We start from the raw sequence: 20,305 nt of genomic DNA on the forward strand, positions 1-20,305 counted from the left end.
GTAAGGTGATGGGAGCACTACTGAAGTGTACAGTAGAATACTATATTGAAGCCAGTGAGCTACAGAATCATAGGCAACATGGTTTCAGAAGTAAGAAAATCTTTCAAACAAATCTGATTAATTTACCAGGCTAACTCCTAGAACCCTACAATTATGGGCCTTGAAGCTGGCGGCTAGATGTCACCCTTAAACAATGACCATGGCTTCCTTCACCTTGGAGTTGTGAATTCCTGACCCTGGGAATGGCAGATCCGACTCCGGAATCAAACCATGGAACTTCCGTATGGCAGTCTGTAGCAGGAGAGGTTCCTTTCTGTATTTCTGCCTTTATCAGTGCATTTACTTTCTAAAGCTAGAGAACAAGCTTTTTTTTTTCTGTGCTGCTTAGGCACTATGGCACTTACTACTTCTTTCTTTAGATTAAAGAACAATTTACTTGCTTTCTGGTGACAAGTCAAAATTTTGGCTTTTTTAGAGAAACTTTTAGTTTTCCACTAATAACAGCCAAGTTTTATTTCCTCTTAATTTGATTGCTTATTTTTCCAGATTTTATTACTTGTTTTATAAATTAATTGGCATTTAAGTGATATTTACTATTTTTAGGTTTTATGTTTTGTGATGCTCTTGATTGTTTTGTTTTATTGTTGAATATTCTTATCTTTATTGTTTAACTTTTTTTTTTTTTATTTGCCATCTTGAATGATTTCAGTTTTGAAAAGACTGATTAGAAACTGGATTAAATAAGTAAACATGAGTTTAAAAAACATGGAGTGATGTACTTATCAATTGGTTATTTCCACTGGTTAAATCTAATGTTCTCTATCTCTTCCTAGGGTGAGAGGGGCTTGCCTGGGTTACCTGGAGTCATTGGTTTTCCTGGAATGCAAGGACCCGAAGGACCCCAAGGTCCATTTGGATCAAAGGTAAAAAAATGTTGCTATATGAATCATTTTTAAAATTTCTGGAATTATCTGTGAGTGATGAATATTTCATGTGTTTTCCTGCAGGGTGATACTGGAGAACCAGGATTACCGGGAACAAAAGGAACAAGAGTAAGCATAGACATACAATTTAGAAAAAAATGTATTGATTACCTTTTTTTTGTCAGTTGGGCAAGAATTTGTGTGTGTGTGTGTGTGTGGTAGGGAAGAGGCTATAAAAACCTTGAATATTTTTTCATGCTTTGATAGTTATCAATGGGCATTCGGTGTGGCTTGAATTAGACCGTATATAAAGCAGCTCTAATCCATTTATCTTTAACATTCTGTACAGCTATGGGCATCACGTAATCCAGCTTTTCATTCTAAAGTAGATAAAACCACCACCAGCTGCAATTAGCTGACAGTTTTTAAAATGCTTCAGACTTCATGCTATTCTATGACGTGAGGTATTGAGAACAGTATTTATTGCAAAGACATCCAACGTGACCAAGAGTGAGTGTTGGCTTCTTCACCTGAGCCGTGCAGTTTCTATGGAGAGGCAGATTTACTTGAAATGTTAAGTTACTGGGTATTGTATGATTCACTGCTATGAGAAAGGGATGCTTGGCTTTTCATCTCGGAGTTGGAAGCTCAGATCTGCTCCGGGCTGTAGGAACCAAAAGTCATTGCCACCTGAAAGCTGTTCAGTATCTTCCATCAAACGACTTGGTGGTCTCTGCTCAGGTAGACCCTTATCAGAGCAACCAAGTTACCTTGGTACAGGAAGGTCACGTTTTGGCCAGTTCTGGTTTTGAAATTTACATCCCAAAGCAATGTATTTTATTTGTAGTCCCTGATTCTACCCATTCAGATTAGTGCTGCAAGTCCCATAAGGCTTCAGGATAAGGTTATCGGAATTCCAGGTCTTGTCTTAAAATCTCCTTCCTGGAACTATGTAACTTGACAGTTCTGAGGTAACTACTAAGTCCACTGAGACGGGCTCTGGTAAAGGGTCTTTCCATAGGGAAAAAGTTGCAGCTCCAAGGCCATACAGATGGACATATTGTGCCTCAGGGTTCCACATACGAAGCAAGACACTGACAAGTCTCTGAGTTCCCAAGGACCTTCTTTACTCAAAAAAACAATTCAGTGATAATGATTTGACAAAATGAGTTATAGCATCCATAGAAGCTGGTGTACTAAAGTGCACTGACCTTCACGCAAACTTTAGTAAATAGTATGTGCTACTTTTCTACTGGGCTTCCATGCAAATAAACCTGATAAAAATGTGGTAAATCTAGCTTTGCTATGAACCCTTTTACTATCTTTTCACATTTTGCAAATAAGGATCCTTTAGGTTTATCCTATAATGAACTTCAAAAATGTTATGTAACAAACACAGATGAATCTAATTTGCAAAAAGTGAAGAGATAATGGAAGCTTGACCAATTGGCAGCACAGGCCATGTGGGTAGCCAAGCGGTTGCCTGCACAGAGTGGTGGTTATAACCTTAAAAGGAATGATATGACAGCAACAGGTTTCCAAAATGTCATTGGGGTAATCTGCCGCCACTCTAATCAACTCCCATTAACGGCGCAATCATTGCCAAGAGAGGACTGATCCCCATCTCAAATAAAAATCGGGTGCCGATCAAAGGGACATTAGTTGATTGGGGTAATCTGCACAGAGTGGAAGTTATGACCCAAACAGTAAGTAGCAGTAGTGGCAAGACTGCATCAGGTTTCCAAGAAGGCACCGGAGTGGTCTGCACGGAGTGGTGGTTAGAACCTGAACAGCAGTGCTATGACTTCATAGGGTTTCCAGGGAGGCATTGGCATAACTTGCATGGAATGAAGTGGTTAAAACCCAAACTTAATTGAGCATCAGGAGGCCAGAGGCCCAATATTCAAATCTGCCCGGATGTGGAGCTTAGCCAGATAGGACTTATCCAGCTAAGTTCCAAGGGATATTCAGAGGCATGGCTATGCTGCTGAATATCTGCATATAAGCCACTACTTAGCCAGATAAGTTATACCTAGCTAAGTTAAACCTGCACGTTGGCAGGTCTGACTTAGCTAAATAACTTGTGTGGCTAAGCAGCGCTGCCCCGATCCGCCCGTTGCCTGCCCACAAATTGATCAGCTGAGAAGTAGCCAGGTAAATGGCTTGTCCGGCTATCTAGCTGCCACTAAATGTAACCAGATGTTCAGCGGCCTGTTAGATAGCCGGATAAGTCCTATTTCTCTGGCTGTTGAACGCTGAACGTGCTTTGAATACGAGGCCCCAGATGTTTTGGAAAATAGCTTTGCTAGTTATGGTAGCTGTGTGGATTATTAGAAAACTTGGTAATAAGACATGGAAAAGGACGTGGGCGTTGGATTTAGAGTGGGTTTGTAAAAATCCTTGAGGAAGATAACACGTCCCGAAATGACCTACTATTGGAGGTGGTGTACATCAATATTTTTTAGATAAACCCGTTTATTGTAAATCAATAAAGAGACATACAAGCATCACCTTAGCATATATTTTGTTTCTTATGCACCCCAAGTACTAACAAACAACAGTTTATTATCAGAATAAGAGAACAAACCTTACCCCTTTTCAATAAGTGTTCATTAAAATTGACAATTTCACAGAAGTTCAAGGAAATACTGTCCAATCAATGGCTTGATTAAGCCCCACTGGTGCAATAGTCTGTAATCTGAAAATCCTTTTTTGTTTAAGTCATAATAAAGTTCAATCTGTTTCCTCCACTGATTAAAGGCAACACTGTATCCAGAATGCCCCATCGTAAGGAATCACTTGAATGGTGAAATGCTATACAATGATCTACAATGGGAGCTTCAGTCCACTGATTGTTTACACAACTACAATATTCAATCATCCTTTGCTGAAATTTTGCATACATAGAACAATAAGCAAGGACATTAAATGAAGTGAATTATCCCCTCAGTCACAACGAAAGACCCACTGTAACAAAAAAAAAAAAAGGGGGCATCTATTCTGAAACAATAGTGACGAGCAACAAATTGCTTGCCGGCAAGTCACATAACCTTTCTCATATCTTGTGTATTCCACGCTATACGTGGAGGAACGACGTGCTGGAGAAATTAAAATAGGATGCTGTTACATTGTGACTGACATTTTTGGCAACATTTATACTGGTTTAACTGAAGTGAGATTTTTTTTTTTTTTTTTTACAAATTCACGTATTGGATACCTTTTTTTTGTAACAGAAAAAACTAAAAAATCTTTTGGGCAAATGATGACATGGTGTGGAGTGTTTCACTTCTGAAATCCTTTGAGAAGCTCTATGTTTGATGCCTTTCTTAAATAATTATATATTTTTGTTTTATAAATCATTTTGAGTTTAATTTCTGCATTTCTTTTCATTTTTATTTGGGACATATACACAGGTTCATAAACTCCTTGATATATTTTTTAATATTTAGACCAAACAGTTCATCAAACAATATGGTCTCTAATTGTGATCCATTATGATCTTATTTGACCCAATAAGTCACTTAAGTAACCCAAAATTTTCAAACAGTAGTTTCCTAGCATGTAGATAGATGGATTCAGTACTAGTGGGTTAATCACCTCTTCCAGCAGATGGAGACGGAGCAAACTGACATCACAGTATATATACTCCTGCAGTGACATCAGCCTGCCAGTATTCTCCATCTCCAGCAGATGGTGGACATGCATCTATCTACTGGGGATTGCTTCAGATTTTAGAAGGAGAAATAAAAGGAAAATTAGTCACCTTGCTGTGGTGATACCAAATGGTCCCTCTCCCAGTTGAGAATTCCTGAGGTGATTTCCATGGTCCCTCGGTCCAGTAGCTGGTGCTGGGAGTACCACAGTCGACGTGGATTTAGCTGTTGGTACAGCTGAAGGGCAGCGAGTGCAGGAAGCTGAGCGTGGTGGTGACAGCATATGCCCTCTCCCCCTGCAGCCGGAGACCATCTCTGTACTCAGCTGGAAGGGCTGAGCTTAGGTAACTATTACAAAAAAAAAAAAAAAGACAGAAAAGGAGGGTTTTATGTAGTTCTTCCTCCTTTCCCGTCTCTGTACTTGGCATGCCATTCTGACATTCGTCCTGCTCTGAGGGAGGTTCAGGGATGAGGGCAACCTGGCGGGTTGAGCAGCCTCTATCGGCTAGGCCCTGTTCTGAGGCTTTTCAGTGTGCGCCATGTGGTAAGCTGCGGCAATGTTTTTGCATGTTTTTGTCTACGTGTTCAGCTCCCCTCTCCAGGATGTTGGTTTGGTTGTGCGTCTGACTGTTCATTCAAATTGTTTGTCCAGTTTTTGGATGCTTAGTCAGGCGTCAGCTTGGGCGTCCAGGTTATAGAGGCACAAATTGGGCATGTTGGTTGTGCACTTAAGTTTGGGAAGCCATATCAAAAGGTGCCTAGGGATGCTTAAATTTTGTTTATATATATATATATATCCCCACACATACATACAGGTCGATATTCCATCTTTCATTGTGCCCAAGAAGGAGGGCTCCTTTCATCCCATCCTGGATCTCAAAAGGTTCAACCGTCATTTGCAGGTGACTCATTTTCGCATAGAAACTTTGCGCTCAGTGATAATGGCCATACAGTTGAGGGAATTCCTCACCTCTCTGGATCTATCTGAGGCATATCTGCATATTCTCATCTGACTAGAGCACTAACATTTTCTACGATTTGTGGTTTTGGGATGCCATTATCAGTTCAGGCGCTGCCCTTTGGTCTGGCCACCACTCCCAGAACATTTTCCAAAGTAATAGTGGTGGTGGTGGCAGAGTTGAAGGATGGGATGCTAGTGCACCTATGTCTGGACGATTGGCTGATTCCTGCCAAGTCTCTAGAAGAGATCCATCTGGTAACCCGCAAGGTGATTTCCCTGTTGCAGGAACTCAGCTGAATTGATGACACAGCTGTCGGACACTATTCACCTCACCTTGTGGTTGTATCTACAAGTGCTTGGTTTAATGGTGGCAGCCCTGGAAGTTGTGCTATGGGCAAGGGTGCATATATGTTCTCTCCAACATTCCCTGCTGGTTCGGTGGAATCCTCAGTTTCAGGATTACTCGATTTGACTGCACCTGCCAATGGAAGTCTCCTCTCAACTGCAGTGGTGGCTGCAAACAGATCATCTAAGGAAGGGAGTATCCCTAAGTTCACCGGACTGGCTAGTACTCATGACAGGTGCGAGCATCTGCAGTTGAGGAGCTCACTGTCAGGACCTGACAGCACAAGGGTGCTGGACTGCAGATGATTCTCTCTGGAACATCAATCGACTGGAGGCCAGGGCGGTCCAGTTGGCATGTTTGCAGTTAAAAGGCAGACTGCAGGGTCAAGCGGTATGGATAATGTCAGACAATGCAATGACAATGGCTTACATCAATCGGCAAGGAGGACCCAAGTATTGCAGGAGATAGATCAACTTCTGAATTGAGTGGAAGCGCATCTTCAGATGATCTCAACTTTGCATATAGCAGGAAAAGAAAATGTGAAAGCATACTTTCTCATCAGGGAAAGTCTGAACTCAAGAGAACTGGTATTGTCAGATGCGGTGTTTCAGCTAACAGTAGATTGCTGGGGCCTTCCATTTCTACATCTGCTGGTGACTTCTCGCAATGCGAAGGTTCCTCGATTCTTCAGTCGCAGGAGAGATGTGAAGTCATTGGGCATCAATGTTTTCGGGCAGGCATGGCCGGAAGACAAGTTGATGTATACCTTTCCTCCGTGGCCCCTGTTGGGCAGAATGATTTGAAGGGTCGAGCATCACTGAGTGCTGGTACTTCTGGTAGCACCAGATTGGCCCAGGAGACCATGGTATGCGGATCTACAGCGGCTCCTGGTAGACTCCCCCCCCCCCCCCTCCGTCTGCCATCACACGGGAATCTGTTGTGGCAGGGACCTGGTCTTCAAGAAGATCAGTCTAGCCCTTGAGAAGGCTCACTTGCTAAAGCATGGTTACTCTACTGCAGTGATTTCCATCTTACTGCATGCGAGAAAGTTCTCCACTTCCTTAGCCTATGTGCAGGTGTAGCAAGTGTTTGAAGATCGAGGAGTGCTTCCTCGTTTAGTTAAGGTCCCACTCATTTTGGAATTTTTACAGGATGGATTGAATAAAGGGTTGGCCCTTGATTCCTTGAAGGTACAAGTAGCGGCTCTTGCCTGTTTCAGAGGTCAGTTGAATGGTGAATCTTTATTGGCTCATCCAGATGTGTCCAGTTTCTTTAGAAGAGTGAAACATCTTCATCCTCTCTTGCGGTTACCGGTTCCTTTGCGGTGTCTTAATCTGGTGTGTTTCTTGGTGGGCCTTATGTTTTGACCACTGCATAACCTTCCCTTGTGGTTACTGACCTTGAAAACTGTGTTTCTGGTAGCAATATGTTCTGTGCATCGATCTTCCGAGCTGCAGGCCTATTCTTGCCGGCAGCCATTCCTTCGGGTGACTCCAGGGGCGATACAGCTGTGTACTGTTCCTTCCTTCTTTCTTGCCTAAAGTGGCTTCAGATTTTCACTTAAATCAGTCTGTTCCCTTGTCGTCTCTGGATAAGGAAAGAGATGTTGAGAAATATAGTCTGTTGCATCTCTTGGATGACAAGAGACATGTCGTGAAGTATCTGGAGGTTTCTGAATCTTTCCAAAAGAAGGATCGCCTGTTTGTCCTTCATGGTGGAGGGAAACAGAGCAAACAGGCTTTGTGAGCTACAATAGCTCATGGATTAAGGAGGTAGTCATGGCCGTGTATGTGGCCACTGAAAAGCAATTGTCTACTCAGGTTTTGACTCATATTCCACTAGGGCTCAGGCAGTGTCATGAGCAGAGGTTAAATTGTTGTCTCCCATTGACATTTATCAAGCTGCAATGTGGTCCGCCTTACACATCTTTTCCAGGTATTATCGCCTGGATGTGCAGGCCCAGGAGGACGCAGCCTTTGTATGTGTAGTTTTGGCTGAACTGTGGGCAGCCTCCCATCCAGGAATAGCTTGGGTACATCCCACTGGTACTGAATCCATGTATCTACATGCTAGAAAATGAGAAATTACTACTTACCTATAATTTCCGTAGCTAGATAGATTCAGCTTCCTGCCTTTGTTTAAAACTTCCAAAAAGTGGTTCATGTGAACAAGATCAGGGCCATTGGAGATATAAAGTTGCTTATAAGAGACAAAAAAGATCTCAACTATATCTTTATTTATTTTCACTAATTATCCATTCCCAGATTGCATAGTCGTTATGAATTTTGACCTTATCCAATTTTTTTTTTACTAAGGAAGCCATCATTTTCCTAGTTTTATTGCCAAATTTATACAACTTCTAATTATAACAAAACAAGTCCGATTGTGTACGTTGCTAAATTCAACTATTAAGTGCAATTTGGGGGCTAAATATTTGTCTTTAGTCTAAGAAGTAACCTTCCTGGCCCATTTTCATCTGTCTTACCGAAGCTGCGCCTCCAGTCAAAATAACTTGCTATCCATAACTTTTGGCCTCTTTATTATGCATGCAATTATCTTTCTCCTCATAACCGCCTTTGCTGTGTCCCAAAATAAGATGGGTGTATCTGTGTGCTAACCATTATACTCCGCATATTCCTCCCAGAAAAGTCTGAAATTACAGCACCTGGCTAAATAAACTAGAAATCGCCAAGCCACTATTCTAAATCAATGCTAGCCATACTGGAGCATGAGCAGCAATAGCAGTTTCCCCTATTCCAACATCTGCCACCTTTGAAAAATAGGGTTTCCCCAGCAAGACATAGTCAGTCCATGGCAGAGAGGAATACGCTTGAGAAACAAGGGCATAAACCATCTCAAGAAGGTGCAGAGTTCTTCAAAGGTCCAATAAGCCTAAATGCTCACACACATAAGGAATCCCCATCCTCGTATTACTTTGCTCCATCTGAGTGCTGCATAATATGACCTATCTAGAGAAGCGTCATGAATCAAGTTAAAATTCCCTCCAATTAGCAACCATTGTATATCATATTTAAGCAGTTAGACATCAGATTGGCGAAATAACTATTGTCATAATTATTTAGCACGGAAATGTTGCACAGCACAATGGGTCGTCTGTACAGTAGCATTTCCTTTGGAGGCCAATACTTTTAACAAATTTTGGGCATGCTTGGGACTAATTTGGAGAGCAGTGGTAGGGAAGTCTTGAAAGTTCAAGTATAAGATATGGGGGTGGGGAGCTGGCATTGGGTTGATAATGGGAATTTATGCTTTTCTATGCAAAGTGGAAGAACGGCAAACTAGCACACTGGATTGGCCAATTTGGTCTTCTCTCATCACAGTATATTACTGTGTTGCTATATTATCATAATTTACCAAGTGTGGTATGTGTGAATGTGTCTTTCGATTATGGTATATGGAGTCATTCACTATATTTTCTTTAATTACAGGGCCCACCAGGTTCACCAGGATTTCCAGGAAACCCAGGTCTTCCAGTATGTATGAGTTTTTTTTATATGTAGCGCCTCTTTTAGGTTAGGCTGAGAAGGCAGAGGTCATACTGAGTCCCAGGGCTCAGTCCTCACACAGTCTGAAAAACCCTTGGGGTAGATTCTCTGATTGGAGGTGGGGGAAGGGGGGAGGCAGATAAACCTAAACGGCAGGATAAACCTTTTCAGTGGGTGTAACCTGTCTTAAGCCTTTTCATGTACTACTTCTAAATAACCAAGGAGGGCCACTCAAGTAGGGAGTTCCAAAATAAGTTTACTGTGATGATAGGTTGGCACCAGAAACATATCCTTACTTTTATATCCATGGTCCATATCAAAATTCAAATTCTGTTCAGTCTGTGTAAGTATCTCCCAGTGTTGCAACTCTGACAGATCCTCCCTTCCAGGGTATGGACAAAATAGGCTCCCAAGATACAATAGGGTTCCCTAGCTGAAAATGGTTCTTCCATTCTAAAAGTAAAAAAAAACCCAAAAAACTGAGGTCACAGAGGTTCTCCAACCCTTTTCAGTGCTTTCTCTTCCATGGGTAGAAACTCCTGTGAGGGTTTTCCAGCTGAAATCCATTTCACTTCCCCCCAGTTCTCTCCTCAGCTGATAAACGGATCTTTCTGGCTGAAAGTCCGAAAATCTGCACAGCAAGGAAAAACTCTTCTTTTTTACACAGTACTGGGCAGGGAGAATAACAAAACCCTTCTCCCGAAACGAAAAACAGATCCCTCAAAACTCTCAAAAAGCTTTCCAGAAAGTCAAGGAGATCCCCATCTAACCAGTGGCTGAGACATACAACAAAAAAATATCCTAACCATTCCCAAGTCAGGATGCTTCCCTGAAATAGGACTAGGGGAACCACGGAAAATCTCCAGAATAAAATCCCCCAAAAATCCTTAAATCCCAAAACACAGAGAGACATTTCCCAGGCAGGTGGTGGACTAGAAAGTTTATCTCCCTTTCTTTTCTGTAAAGCCAAGGCTATGAGGCCCAGCCCATACTAGAACAGGGGAACAAATCACAAAAGATCCTCTCTCTTCAAACGAAAATGCGACACCGATGTCCAACCCTGTCTGCTCCTAAGCAGACAGCAACCTCGCAAGTGGTGCTGAGGCAAGTGAAATGCTACATTCCTGCTTCCCTACAGGTCCTATCCCAGGGCCCAAATCTAGTGGAGATCCCAAGGGGGGGTCTCTACATATATTTAGACACATTTAAAAAAACTGAACTGCTTAATTTTGTTTCACAAGTGCAATATTTTACTCTGCTAACGTCTACAGGGCATACCTGGCCTAGATGGTCCAGCGGGTCCACCTGGTATCCCAGGATGCAATGGCACAAAGGTAAGATAAAAAATACAAAAAACAAAGATAATCTCCTATATTACAAAATATTGTTTAAAATGCATGTAGCTTCTATCGAGGCCCCACTTCTTATATACTCCAACGGTCATTATATGTTTTTTTTTTTTCCCCCTTCACTTATTTTTTTTTTTTTATCAATTGGTTACAAAAGTAAGATAATAAAATGAAATGTATGGAAATTCAGAAGTATGCATTATTAACGCACACAAATTTTCTGCCTTTCAGGGTGAGAGAGGTCCCCTTGGACCGCCTGGTTTGCCAGGATTATCTGGAAATCCAGTAAGCAATTTGTTTTCTAAAGTCAATTTATTTGAATCATAAATGCCAATATATTCAGTAAGCCGGTGAGTTAGCCAGCTAACCTGTCCCAGATATTCAGTGGATATTTAGTTGCCGCTTCACCAGTTAGTCAAAGAACTTCTGCTGGATATTCAGCAGGATGGACATGAAAATGCTCTCCCAAAGTTATCCAGCTGGATAAATTTAGGAGCGAATATGCAGCGGGATGTTCATCCCGGTGAGTATGTCGTTGACATAGGTGCATTCATGGAAAGGATATAAACTTTCTAGTGTACTGCTTTCGATGGCGACGTATTGCTGGACAAGCAACGCCTGTAGCGTCAGCCAGTGCTGCTGAAACTTCGACAGATGGATAAAAGGCATTGAAGGGACAATTTTTTGAAAATAACTGGGATGCTTTGAACCCACAAACTTGCAAGCTCATTTTCGTACACAACGGCCTTCCCTTTGAAACTTTGGGTGGGGAGGCCTCGGCTAGTTCAGTATTTGTGCTCTTTGCATCTGTCTTACTTTGCGTCTGCTTTCCAACAGGTGCAAAGTGCACATGGTTATATGTGTGGAGATTTTCAGCCTAGGGAATCTGAGTAACTGGTCGGTTACCCGAGCAAATTCCTTAGAATAATTGTACTCTGTCGCCACAATATGTAGTGCTGAGCTTGGGCGCATAGCCCTTATCATCCGAGTCAGGCTTATATATTTGAAATATGTAGAAAAATGGCAAAGCAAGAGCTAATTGGAAATATTTCTTTTCCAGGGAACGCCAGGACATCCAGGATTGAAGGTATGTTTCACTGTCAAAAACGCTACGCAATGTCCAAATAATTTTTCTATGACTATATTTGCAGATGTTTATCCATGAACCTTTTTACATGACCCATTTATTCAATTAAAAAAAAATTATATATATATTTATCGGTAGGAAATAACATGATAGCGTGCAGTCATATAAGCACGCCTTGACTTCTGCTTTGTGCCTTTAGCACTCAAGAACAGCAATACTCAAACTTTCCAGGTGGAATTTGGTGTAGATTCAGTTTAACAAAACCTGCACCTCTCTCAAAGGACTACTGTGAAATTCTGTTGGTTTTTACCCTCATGGACCTTAGGGGGATCTGAGGCTCGCCCACAGACGTGTGGAAAATAGCACCCGTTTGCTCAGATCCATGCAAAACCTTTTTTTAATTTTATTTTAAGAGGTTCCCCCCCCCCCCTACAAGAGAAATAAATACACCAATCTGTTTTATGAATCCATAACTCGGAGTGTGGTGGTTATAAAATGTAATTTTTCCCAAGTATATAGAATTATTTTATTTGGGCAAGAGGAATAGAATGAATGGGATAATTTATGAGGCGTATAGAAACCGAATGGGATTATAATTACTACACCTTGGTAAAATTAAAAAGATGATGCATGTTAAAATTACATTTAATACTTTCTTCATTTCTACAGAAAAACTAAAAAAAAAAAAAATTAGATCCAATGAGCCTGACCTAGTGTTTGGTCGCCAACAACGTTTAAGACAAATTCCTTAGTCCACACCAACATATTTCCCACATTATTATATAACTGGACAACACTCCAGTGGCCTGGACTTACAGATGTAGGCGTGGGTCTTGGGTGCTTTCCTTTCCACTCTGGACGTCTTCCCTCTGTCTCCGTATCTTGTGCCGTGCAGCTGAATAACTCTCAGCAAAGTCTCAGCTTGTTTTGTTTACTTAAGATGCACCGAGCACAGAAACACAACGGTCCCTAAGCAGCGGAAAGGGTTGGGGCATGATGCTGTCTTTAACGGATGCCAACTTCTGGACTGATTGATAATGCTTGCTAGCTGGCACGCAACCCCGGTACCTTGCCTCTGTTGCCACTTAACTCAGCAGTGAGAACGGAAGATCTAAGCGCCACTCATTGGTGGGACTGTAAGGCCCACGGTACTTGTGCACCAGGAAACTGCAGCATGGAGAATCCAGTCCAGGATTGGCTTTTGTTAACCTTCCTGAAGCTTCAAACCACTCTACAGTGAGCTGAATTCTTATGGGCAGAAGTTGCTAGCGATGTCCAGCTGCTTTCCCTGCCAGCAAAGTGGGACAGAGTCCCTCTACTGGACTATGCTCAGAATGCACCTGGCCGGAGCATGATTGTCTTCACCCTAGGGTGACTGGAAATCACCAGTATGAGCAGTTAGAACGCTTTTCTTTCACATAAATTACTTATATATATGCAGTATATATAGGCATACGTTAGCTTTAAACTTACTGTAGTTTGCTGGGTATCTCGATGACCCTCAATATCTCCAACAACTCAAAAGAAGGCACCTAAAGAAAATATGGAAGTGACAATGTGGCAAAAATAAGGCAGACCTGCTGATGTTTTCAGAGATGCTGCTGACTTTTTCTCTCTGCGCCCCAGGCTCAGTAGCCTTTTGTGGCTAAGTGACAGATACGTTTAAGTGTGGTCTTCCGTGGCTTTCTGTGCTAGTACCACTCACTCGTTCTTTTTTTTTTTTAACTTTGCATCGTTGCAGGGCGAACCAGGTGATGTGATTGGGATCCTCCCCTCTGGTTTGTTGAAAGGAGAGAAAGGTTATGCTGGTCACCCTGGCTTGCCGGTAGGTTCTACATGAAAGTGAAGTGCATTCGTATTAAGCTGGTATGGTGCAGGTTTGTGTCTCTGCATAAATTACATAATGTTCTAATGTTTCCTTACAAAACAGGGAACACCTGGATTACCGGGTATACAAGGGCCCATTGGTCCTCCTGGGCCAACCGGAACTTCTGTAAGTAACCCCCTTGTCATTGCTTTCTTTAACAAGTTCAAGGAAATGTAGAATAAATAGTAAAACAGAGAAGTATTTCACTATAGTACCCCCATACTCTATAATTTGGGATCACTTGCCATTGGCGTGGGAATACCGAATTTTGTTTTACAACTTTCTCACATATCTTGCAGGGCCATTGCTAAAATGTGGGTGAAACTTTTCACTTTAAAAGCTTGTGTACATTTTACGTTCTTCACCTTTTGAAAGCATGGGATTTTGGGTCACTCAAAATTGGAAGACTAGTAAGTGTGGGAAGTCTTTGAGTCTTAGAAAACTCAGAAACGTGCAAAAAAAAAATTACGCACAGGGTAAACCCCTAAAATCTGCCACACCGACCTAAATATTTTATTGGGCAATATGAGAACAAACACCATTGGCTGAATGTCTGCAGAGAGTCCTGTTTCCACTTCTCTGATTTTTGCAGAACACAAGCTTTTATCAGCAAGCATTCAACTTGTAACCAGAGATCTGCTTATATAGAAAGTGGATTTATGTTTAGAGTAGCTTTATTGGAACAGGTAAATTCAGGATTAATGCGGGCTTGGGTTTCCTTCTCGGTAAACCTCATCTTGCATGATGAGTATTGTTTGCGCCATGGACGGGCCAGGCTTGCATTGAAAACAAAAGGTTTTGAACAGCCATCAAAGAGGCAGAGAACTGGGGGGGAAACGCTCTATGCTGAAGTAGTTTTACAACACGGAACTTAGTCACATGGGAGCAAATATTTAGTTTGTGCAGAACTTTTCAGATCACGCCTTTGAGGAAGCTGGGCTCAGTCGTACACTCGCTTCTGCGGCATTTTTAAATTCGTTACAAGGCTCCGTGTGTTGGCCAGGCCCAGGCTTGAGCCAGTTCTTGTGTTATCCCGTTGCACTGATGGACTTGAATCCTGCTATAGGAAAAGCCAGGATGGGCACAGCTTGGGTCTGGTGACCTGGAGCTCTCGGGCTACGCCTGTTTCTGAAATGTTTAAAGCTTTCTTAAAATGTATGTTTCTTGCTGTACTGCCCTTTCTCAAGCTGAATACCAAAGAAATGCATTCTCTTCCAGGGTCCCCCTGGTCCTCCTGGTCCCCCGGGTGAAAAGGTGAGCATTGAGTGAAGTCCAAGCTATTCTTATCAACTTTAAATTACTTGAATTGGTTTCTTTTAATTTTTGTATTTAGACCATATTTTAGTATTCTTGCTTTATTAGTTTATTTTAGTGTTCTTTACTGGGATTTTTTTTTTCTTTAGGAATTTAATTTGTCCTGAAGATTATTTATTACACTAAAATGATTTTATGTTTCTTACTTATATATTTGGTTTTATATTGCTTTGATAGGGTTTTTGCTATTTACTGGAATTGTTTTTTTAGTATTTTGGTATTAGGTCTTGTCTGTTAATGTATGTTATGATCTGTTATATTTAAATCTGTCCATTTGTTATACTTATATTTTTAGTATACTTATCTTCTGAAACTGATTGCATTTTTAGTATGTTGGTTATGATATGTTTGTTATGTTTTATGATATTGTTTTTGTTATGGGGCCAATATTCAGCTGCAATCCAGCTAAATTAGCTGGATAAGTTTATTCCACAAGCGGGCCTGTGCTGTTTTATATACTTAGCTATTTTATAGTTAACCAGATAAGTTTATCTGGCTACCTATAGGTCAGCCAAAAGCTGTCCTACACTTATCTGGCTAACTAAGGGAGATATTTACTAAAGATTTTCTCTCATTTTATGTCTATGGGAAAAATGCTTGGTGTTTATCTGGTTAAGTTTGCCAGGCAAGTAGCTCCATAACAGAATATCCCCCATCCCACCCATTACTTAGCCGGCTAACTTTTCAGTCAGATAGAAAGTTAGCCAGCTAAGTGGTATCCACTGGCTTTACCAAAATATTGAAATGGTGCCGCCTAGCCGGCTAAGTCCAAATTTAACCTGCTAAGTGATGTCGAATATCAAGCCCGATGTGTTCTTGTCACTTACCTCTTAGGCATTTTATAGAAAGTCGGGCAAAATTCACAATAAAATATATAAAATATGTTTTGCCTTTTAAAAGAGAATATATTTGAAATCTGATCCTTGCATAAACAATAGATGCTGAGAGAATAAGATTAGCTCTTGTACCGACCTTTATGTCTTTGATTTCTGTCAATAGGGTGCAATGAGTTTGCGCTTTCAAGGACAAAAGGGCGATAAGGTAAGAAGCTGTTTTAGGCGATACTAAGAGAAATAGTTTGTATATGGCATGGCCTCAATGTGGGGAGAAGGCTCGGTGGGGGAGGTGATATCCGTCATACTTAACTTCTGAACGTTTAGTCTTGAGCAAATTTGGTTGTTAGGTAGCCTCAAGTCAGGCCTCCATTCAAATATTTTAGTGAAGGAAGAGATAGCCATCCATTTTTTTTGCATTACCTACAGCAAGCCTGTTTAAGACCTACCTTATGCACAATAGTAACCAATTTATGACTTTGAGACCCTGTTGATGTAGTCAGAGGAACTCAACATGAATTCAAGATTTATTTTTTTTTGAGTGGCAGTAGTGATATCTTTGATTGAAAATGTATCTGTGGTGACCATGTTTCATACATTAGGGAACATGGACATTTAGGAGATAGCTTTAAACAGCCCATTTTGGTGTAAAGTCCGGGGGGCACCTTTCACCTGCAGACTTTACACTGTCAAAGTATTGAAAGTTATCCCAGAAAATCTACCCGCACACATTTACACCTGCTAATTTGTGTGGGTAGTTTTACAACAAAACTTAGGTGCATACGTCTGAAAATTCTAAAGTATGTACCTAAGTGCGACGTGCACTCCTCTGCCGCCCCTGGGAATGCTTGCTTTACTGTGGGTAAAAGTTCGTGCAGAGAGGCCCTGCCTGGGTATATTTACCCACAGACAGGGCAGACAACTTTTTGTTAGGTAGGAATGATTTGAACCATTTGAGGGCAGGATATTCAGGGCTAATGTCTCTTAGACGTTGAGTCACGAGTTGGTGTCAAAGGTAGCAGAAAGATCCAGAAGGACTAGGAGGGATTTACTATCTTTTTGGATACTGTTAGTGATGAACATTGGGACAGAGTCTGTTCCATGGCCAGCTATTTATGACTAGCAAATAGTTTCTCCAGGTTGATTAAGTTGATTACCAAACAGTAGAGGTCAAAGGAAATCCCATCCAGGCCTAAGTTATACACTCAAGGCTTTATAACATAGAGGTGAGTTTCTTTGAATACATTTTTCAGTTCCCTGAGCTATTTCTGAGGACCCCTCTTAATTGCCATTTCATTAATGTATCATTTTCACAATGTATGGACTGCACTGGACCATTTCAAATTCTTGTGTCTTATGTACCTTTGTGGCCAAATTTGTGATGAGATGGGAATATATAGAGTGAAGTCTGTTTCAGGTTTCAGTAGAATTACTAATGTTTTGAAAGAGTGTACAGGAAGGAGAATATTTGCCTGTATTTTACAGTTGTATTTTACATTAGTCTCTACATTAATGTCAATATTTTATTGTAAGATTGCAAAAGAACTGCTGCATGGGTGCCAGCTTTAAGACCATTGAAAATATGTTTAGGGTGTAAGGGATTTATCAAAGTAGGATTTGAGAGCAGTAGTAACAAAGAGACTTTGCTTTAATATAATATAAGCAAGATTTTCCTGGAACAGGATTAGAAAGAAGGACCACCTTTTATGTTAGTGGTCTTCCAATGCTATTGCCTTTTTCTTATAGAAATCTTGTTTTTTTTTTCTTCTTTAAAAAAACCCCCAAACAAACCTCTAGTAAGGGGCAGTTTTGGGACTGTATAATATATTATAATAATTTCTTCTCCTACATATGTTTCCCTCGACTGTCGGGTCCAATGTCCTAGCCACTTTCCGCCATGCAGTTGTCTAACTTGAGTCGCAGTCATTGATATCCTGATGAATAATATTGTTCAGCATCTTTTTTTTTTTTTTTTTTTTTTTTGGGTCTTCCTCTGGTCTTTTTCCCCTCTATCTGCATTTCCAATAGCTTTCTGCTGACAAATAATGCATACTTATGCAAACAGTGAATCTGATGTCTTTTTTTTTTTTGTCTGTTCGATCTAACTCTTTAAGGTGTAACTGTTTTAACGTGAAGATATGTTTACCTTTGTGAATATAACCACCAGCGAGTCCCCCTTCCTCTTTTAAAGGCATGCGTCACACTGGAAAGAACTCGCAGTGAAAGTAAAATTGCTTTCGGCGTTCTTCACTGCACTGACCTTTCTCCAGTACTGTCGTTCCTGTCTTGCTGGTGGATTTCTGACGGGCGAGATGGGGGGTCCGTTTCAGAGTAGTAGGGAATGAGGCTTCTTAGCATCTAAGCATTTCAGTGCTTCTAACCACAAAGCTGACTTTGCCTTGTTTAAGTTTGCATATATAGAAGGTTTTTAAAGAAAAAGACATTTTCCTTCACCTTTAAATCCGTTCCAGAGGGCACCGTTCTTTACTTTTAATTCAGAAAGGGAAAGGGACTATCTTGTAACAGTAGTCCAGCTTTGCTCTCACTGTAGTTAACTTTAGTTACTGTATATATTTTAGTTATTAGGTTAACTTTGAACAACAAAAATGCTTGTCCTCCTGTAAACTGATGAATTTTGAATCTCCTAAGAAATGGCAAGTTACTGTACAAACCTTCCTTTATACAAATTCCAGTGAAACAGACTGAATATTGATCTGAATATATTCTGATACGCTCTGTAGGGCAGACAGAAATAAAAGTACTTGTAATTAAGAAGGGTGACAATTATTTTCAGTGTGTTGGATTTTTTTTTTTTTTTTGCTTTAAAGGGAGAGCAAGGACCTATAGGGCTCCCTGGTCCACAAGGCCCTGTTTCACATGAAGAACTGAAGGGGACTTGTGATTTCTATAGAGAAAGGGTAAGAAAATGTGAACAAAGCAACTTGTAAAGCAACATGGAATATAAGAACAGGATTGATCCCTGGAGACAGAAACATAATATGAATCCACATGCTGATCTTGAAAACAAAGACTATGAACACCAAATGAACTCCTTGTTAACTTCCAGCCACCATTTTTTCTCCTAGGACAAGCAGGATGGTAGTCCTCACGTGTAGGTGACAACGTCCGATGGAGCCCGGCATGGAAAACCTTTTGTCAAAGTTTCTAGAAGTTTTGATCAGCGCACTGAGCAGGCCCAGCCTGCTGCTATCCGCAAGTCCATGCGAGGTCCCCCTTCGGTCTCTTCTTTTCCACGGTGCAGTTGCCTCGTGGTTTGTGGAGCTCTCCATTTTTCTTATTTTCTTGACAGTATCAGGTTTTTCCTGGTTTTTCCTCGTCGGGTCCCCCTTTACAGTCTGTGCCTCCACGGTGAAGTAGGTTCCTTTCACCTTTTTTTTTTTTTCTCAAAGTTGCGGTCGATTCCTGACTCCTAACCTCACGGTGACCTCCGGTCATCGACCTCATGCTGGGTGTTGTTTCATGGCATCTGTCGGTTTGCGTTGGTGCCCCCAGTGACCGCAGACCATGTCCATCATGGATCCGCATGAGGTGTGCATCTCTGCCTGGGGGCCTTGCATTTCTGACCATCAAGGAATAGGGGGATGCCCCAATAACTGCTCAACCCCTGGTGAGTCGCTTCATGAGAGGCTTATTACAGCTTAAGCCTCCTCTACAACCCCCGGCATGGCATGGGACCTCAGTGTGGTACTTGCACGGCTCAGGAACACTCTTTTTGAGCCCTTGCACTCCTGCGAACTCAGAATACCTTACATGGAAAGTTGTTTTCCTAGTAGCCATCACGTCTGCTCGCAGGGTGAGTGAGTTACGGGCCCTTGTGACCTACCCACCCTACAACAAGGTTCCTCCATGACCGGGTGGTTCTCCGCACTCACCCCAAATTCCTTCCTAAGGTGGTAACTGAGCTCCATTTAAATCAGTCCGTAGTCTTGCTCACTTTCTTTCCAAGACCTTACGCTCACCCAGGTGAGCGAGCTCTCCACACCTTGGACTGTAAGTGTGCTCTTGCATTTTACTTAGACTGCACTACAACCTACAGGAAGTCCACCCAACTCTTTGTATCTTTTGATAAGAACAAACTTGGGAGTGCAGTGGGCAAGCAAATGCTGTCAAACTGGTTGGCAGACTGCATTGCATTCTGTTACCAGCGAGCAGGCCTTCCACTGCAGGGACGCGTGAAGGCACACTCCGTCAGAGCAATGGCAATGTCAGTGGCACACTACCGTTCGGTACTGATTGCTGACATCTGCAGGGCTGCGACATGGAGCTCTCTCCACACCTTCGCAGCTCATTACTGCCTGGACAAGGCTGGACAACAGGATTCCATCTTTGGCCAGTCCTAAGAAATTTGTTCCCAGTGTAGGAACCCAACTCCTCCTACCTCGACCCGCTGTGAATTTCAGGCTGCCTCATCCTTGCCAACAGCACCCCAGTTGTTGTGCCTGTTG

At 41.7% G+C, this 20,305-nt stretch overlaps 1 protein-coding gene across 1 annotated transcript in view; it reads left to right on the forward strand.

Annotated features, from left to right (window-relative positions):
• Window positions 1-20,305, forward strand: part of COL4A1 (collagen type IV alpha 1 chain) — a 376,455-nt gene that overhangs the window by 165,490 nt on the left and 190,660 nt on the right. Inside the window, exons 3-13 of the mRNA XM_029604713.1 lie at window positions 834-923; window positions 1,008-1,052; window positions 9,333-9,377; window positions 10,661-10,723; window positions 10,970-11,023; window positions 11,799-11,825; window positions 13,567-13,650; window positions 13,756-13,818; window positions 14,911-14,946; window positions 16,006-16,047; window positions 18,668-18,757. Of these exons, the coding sequence (XP_029460573.1) occupies window positions 834-923; window positions 1,008-1,052; window positions 9,333-9,377; window positions 10,661-10,723; window positions 10,970-11,023; window positions 11,799-11,825; window positions 13,567-13,650; window positions 13,756-13,818; window positions 14,911-14,946; window positions 16,006-16,047; window positions 18,668-18,757 (639 nt within the window). The remainder of the gene's footprint in view (window positions 1-833; window positions 924-1,007; window positions 1,053-9,332; window positions 9,378-10,660; window positions 10,724-10,969; window positions 11,024-11,798; window positions 11,826-13,566; window positions 13,651-13,755; window positions 13,819-14,910; window positions 14,947-16,005; window positions 16,048-18,667; window positions 18,758-20,305) is intronic.

This window comes from Rhinatrema bivittatum, chromosome 5 (genome assembly GCF_901001135.1).
Source record: "Rhinatrema bivittatum chromosome 5, aRhiBiv1.1, whole genome shotgun sequence".
Taxonomy (NCBI): domain Eukaryota; kingdom Metazoa; phylum Chordata; class Amphibia; order Gymnophiona; family Rhinatrematidae; genus Rhinatrema; species Rhinatrema bivittatum.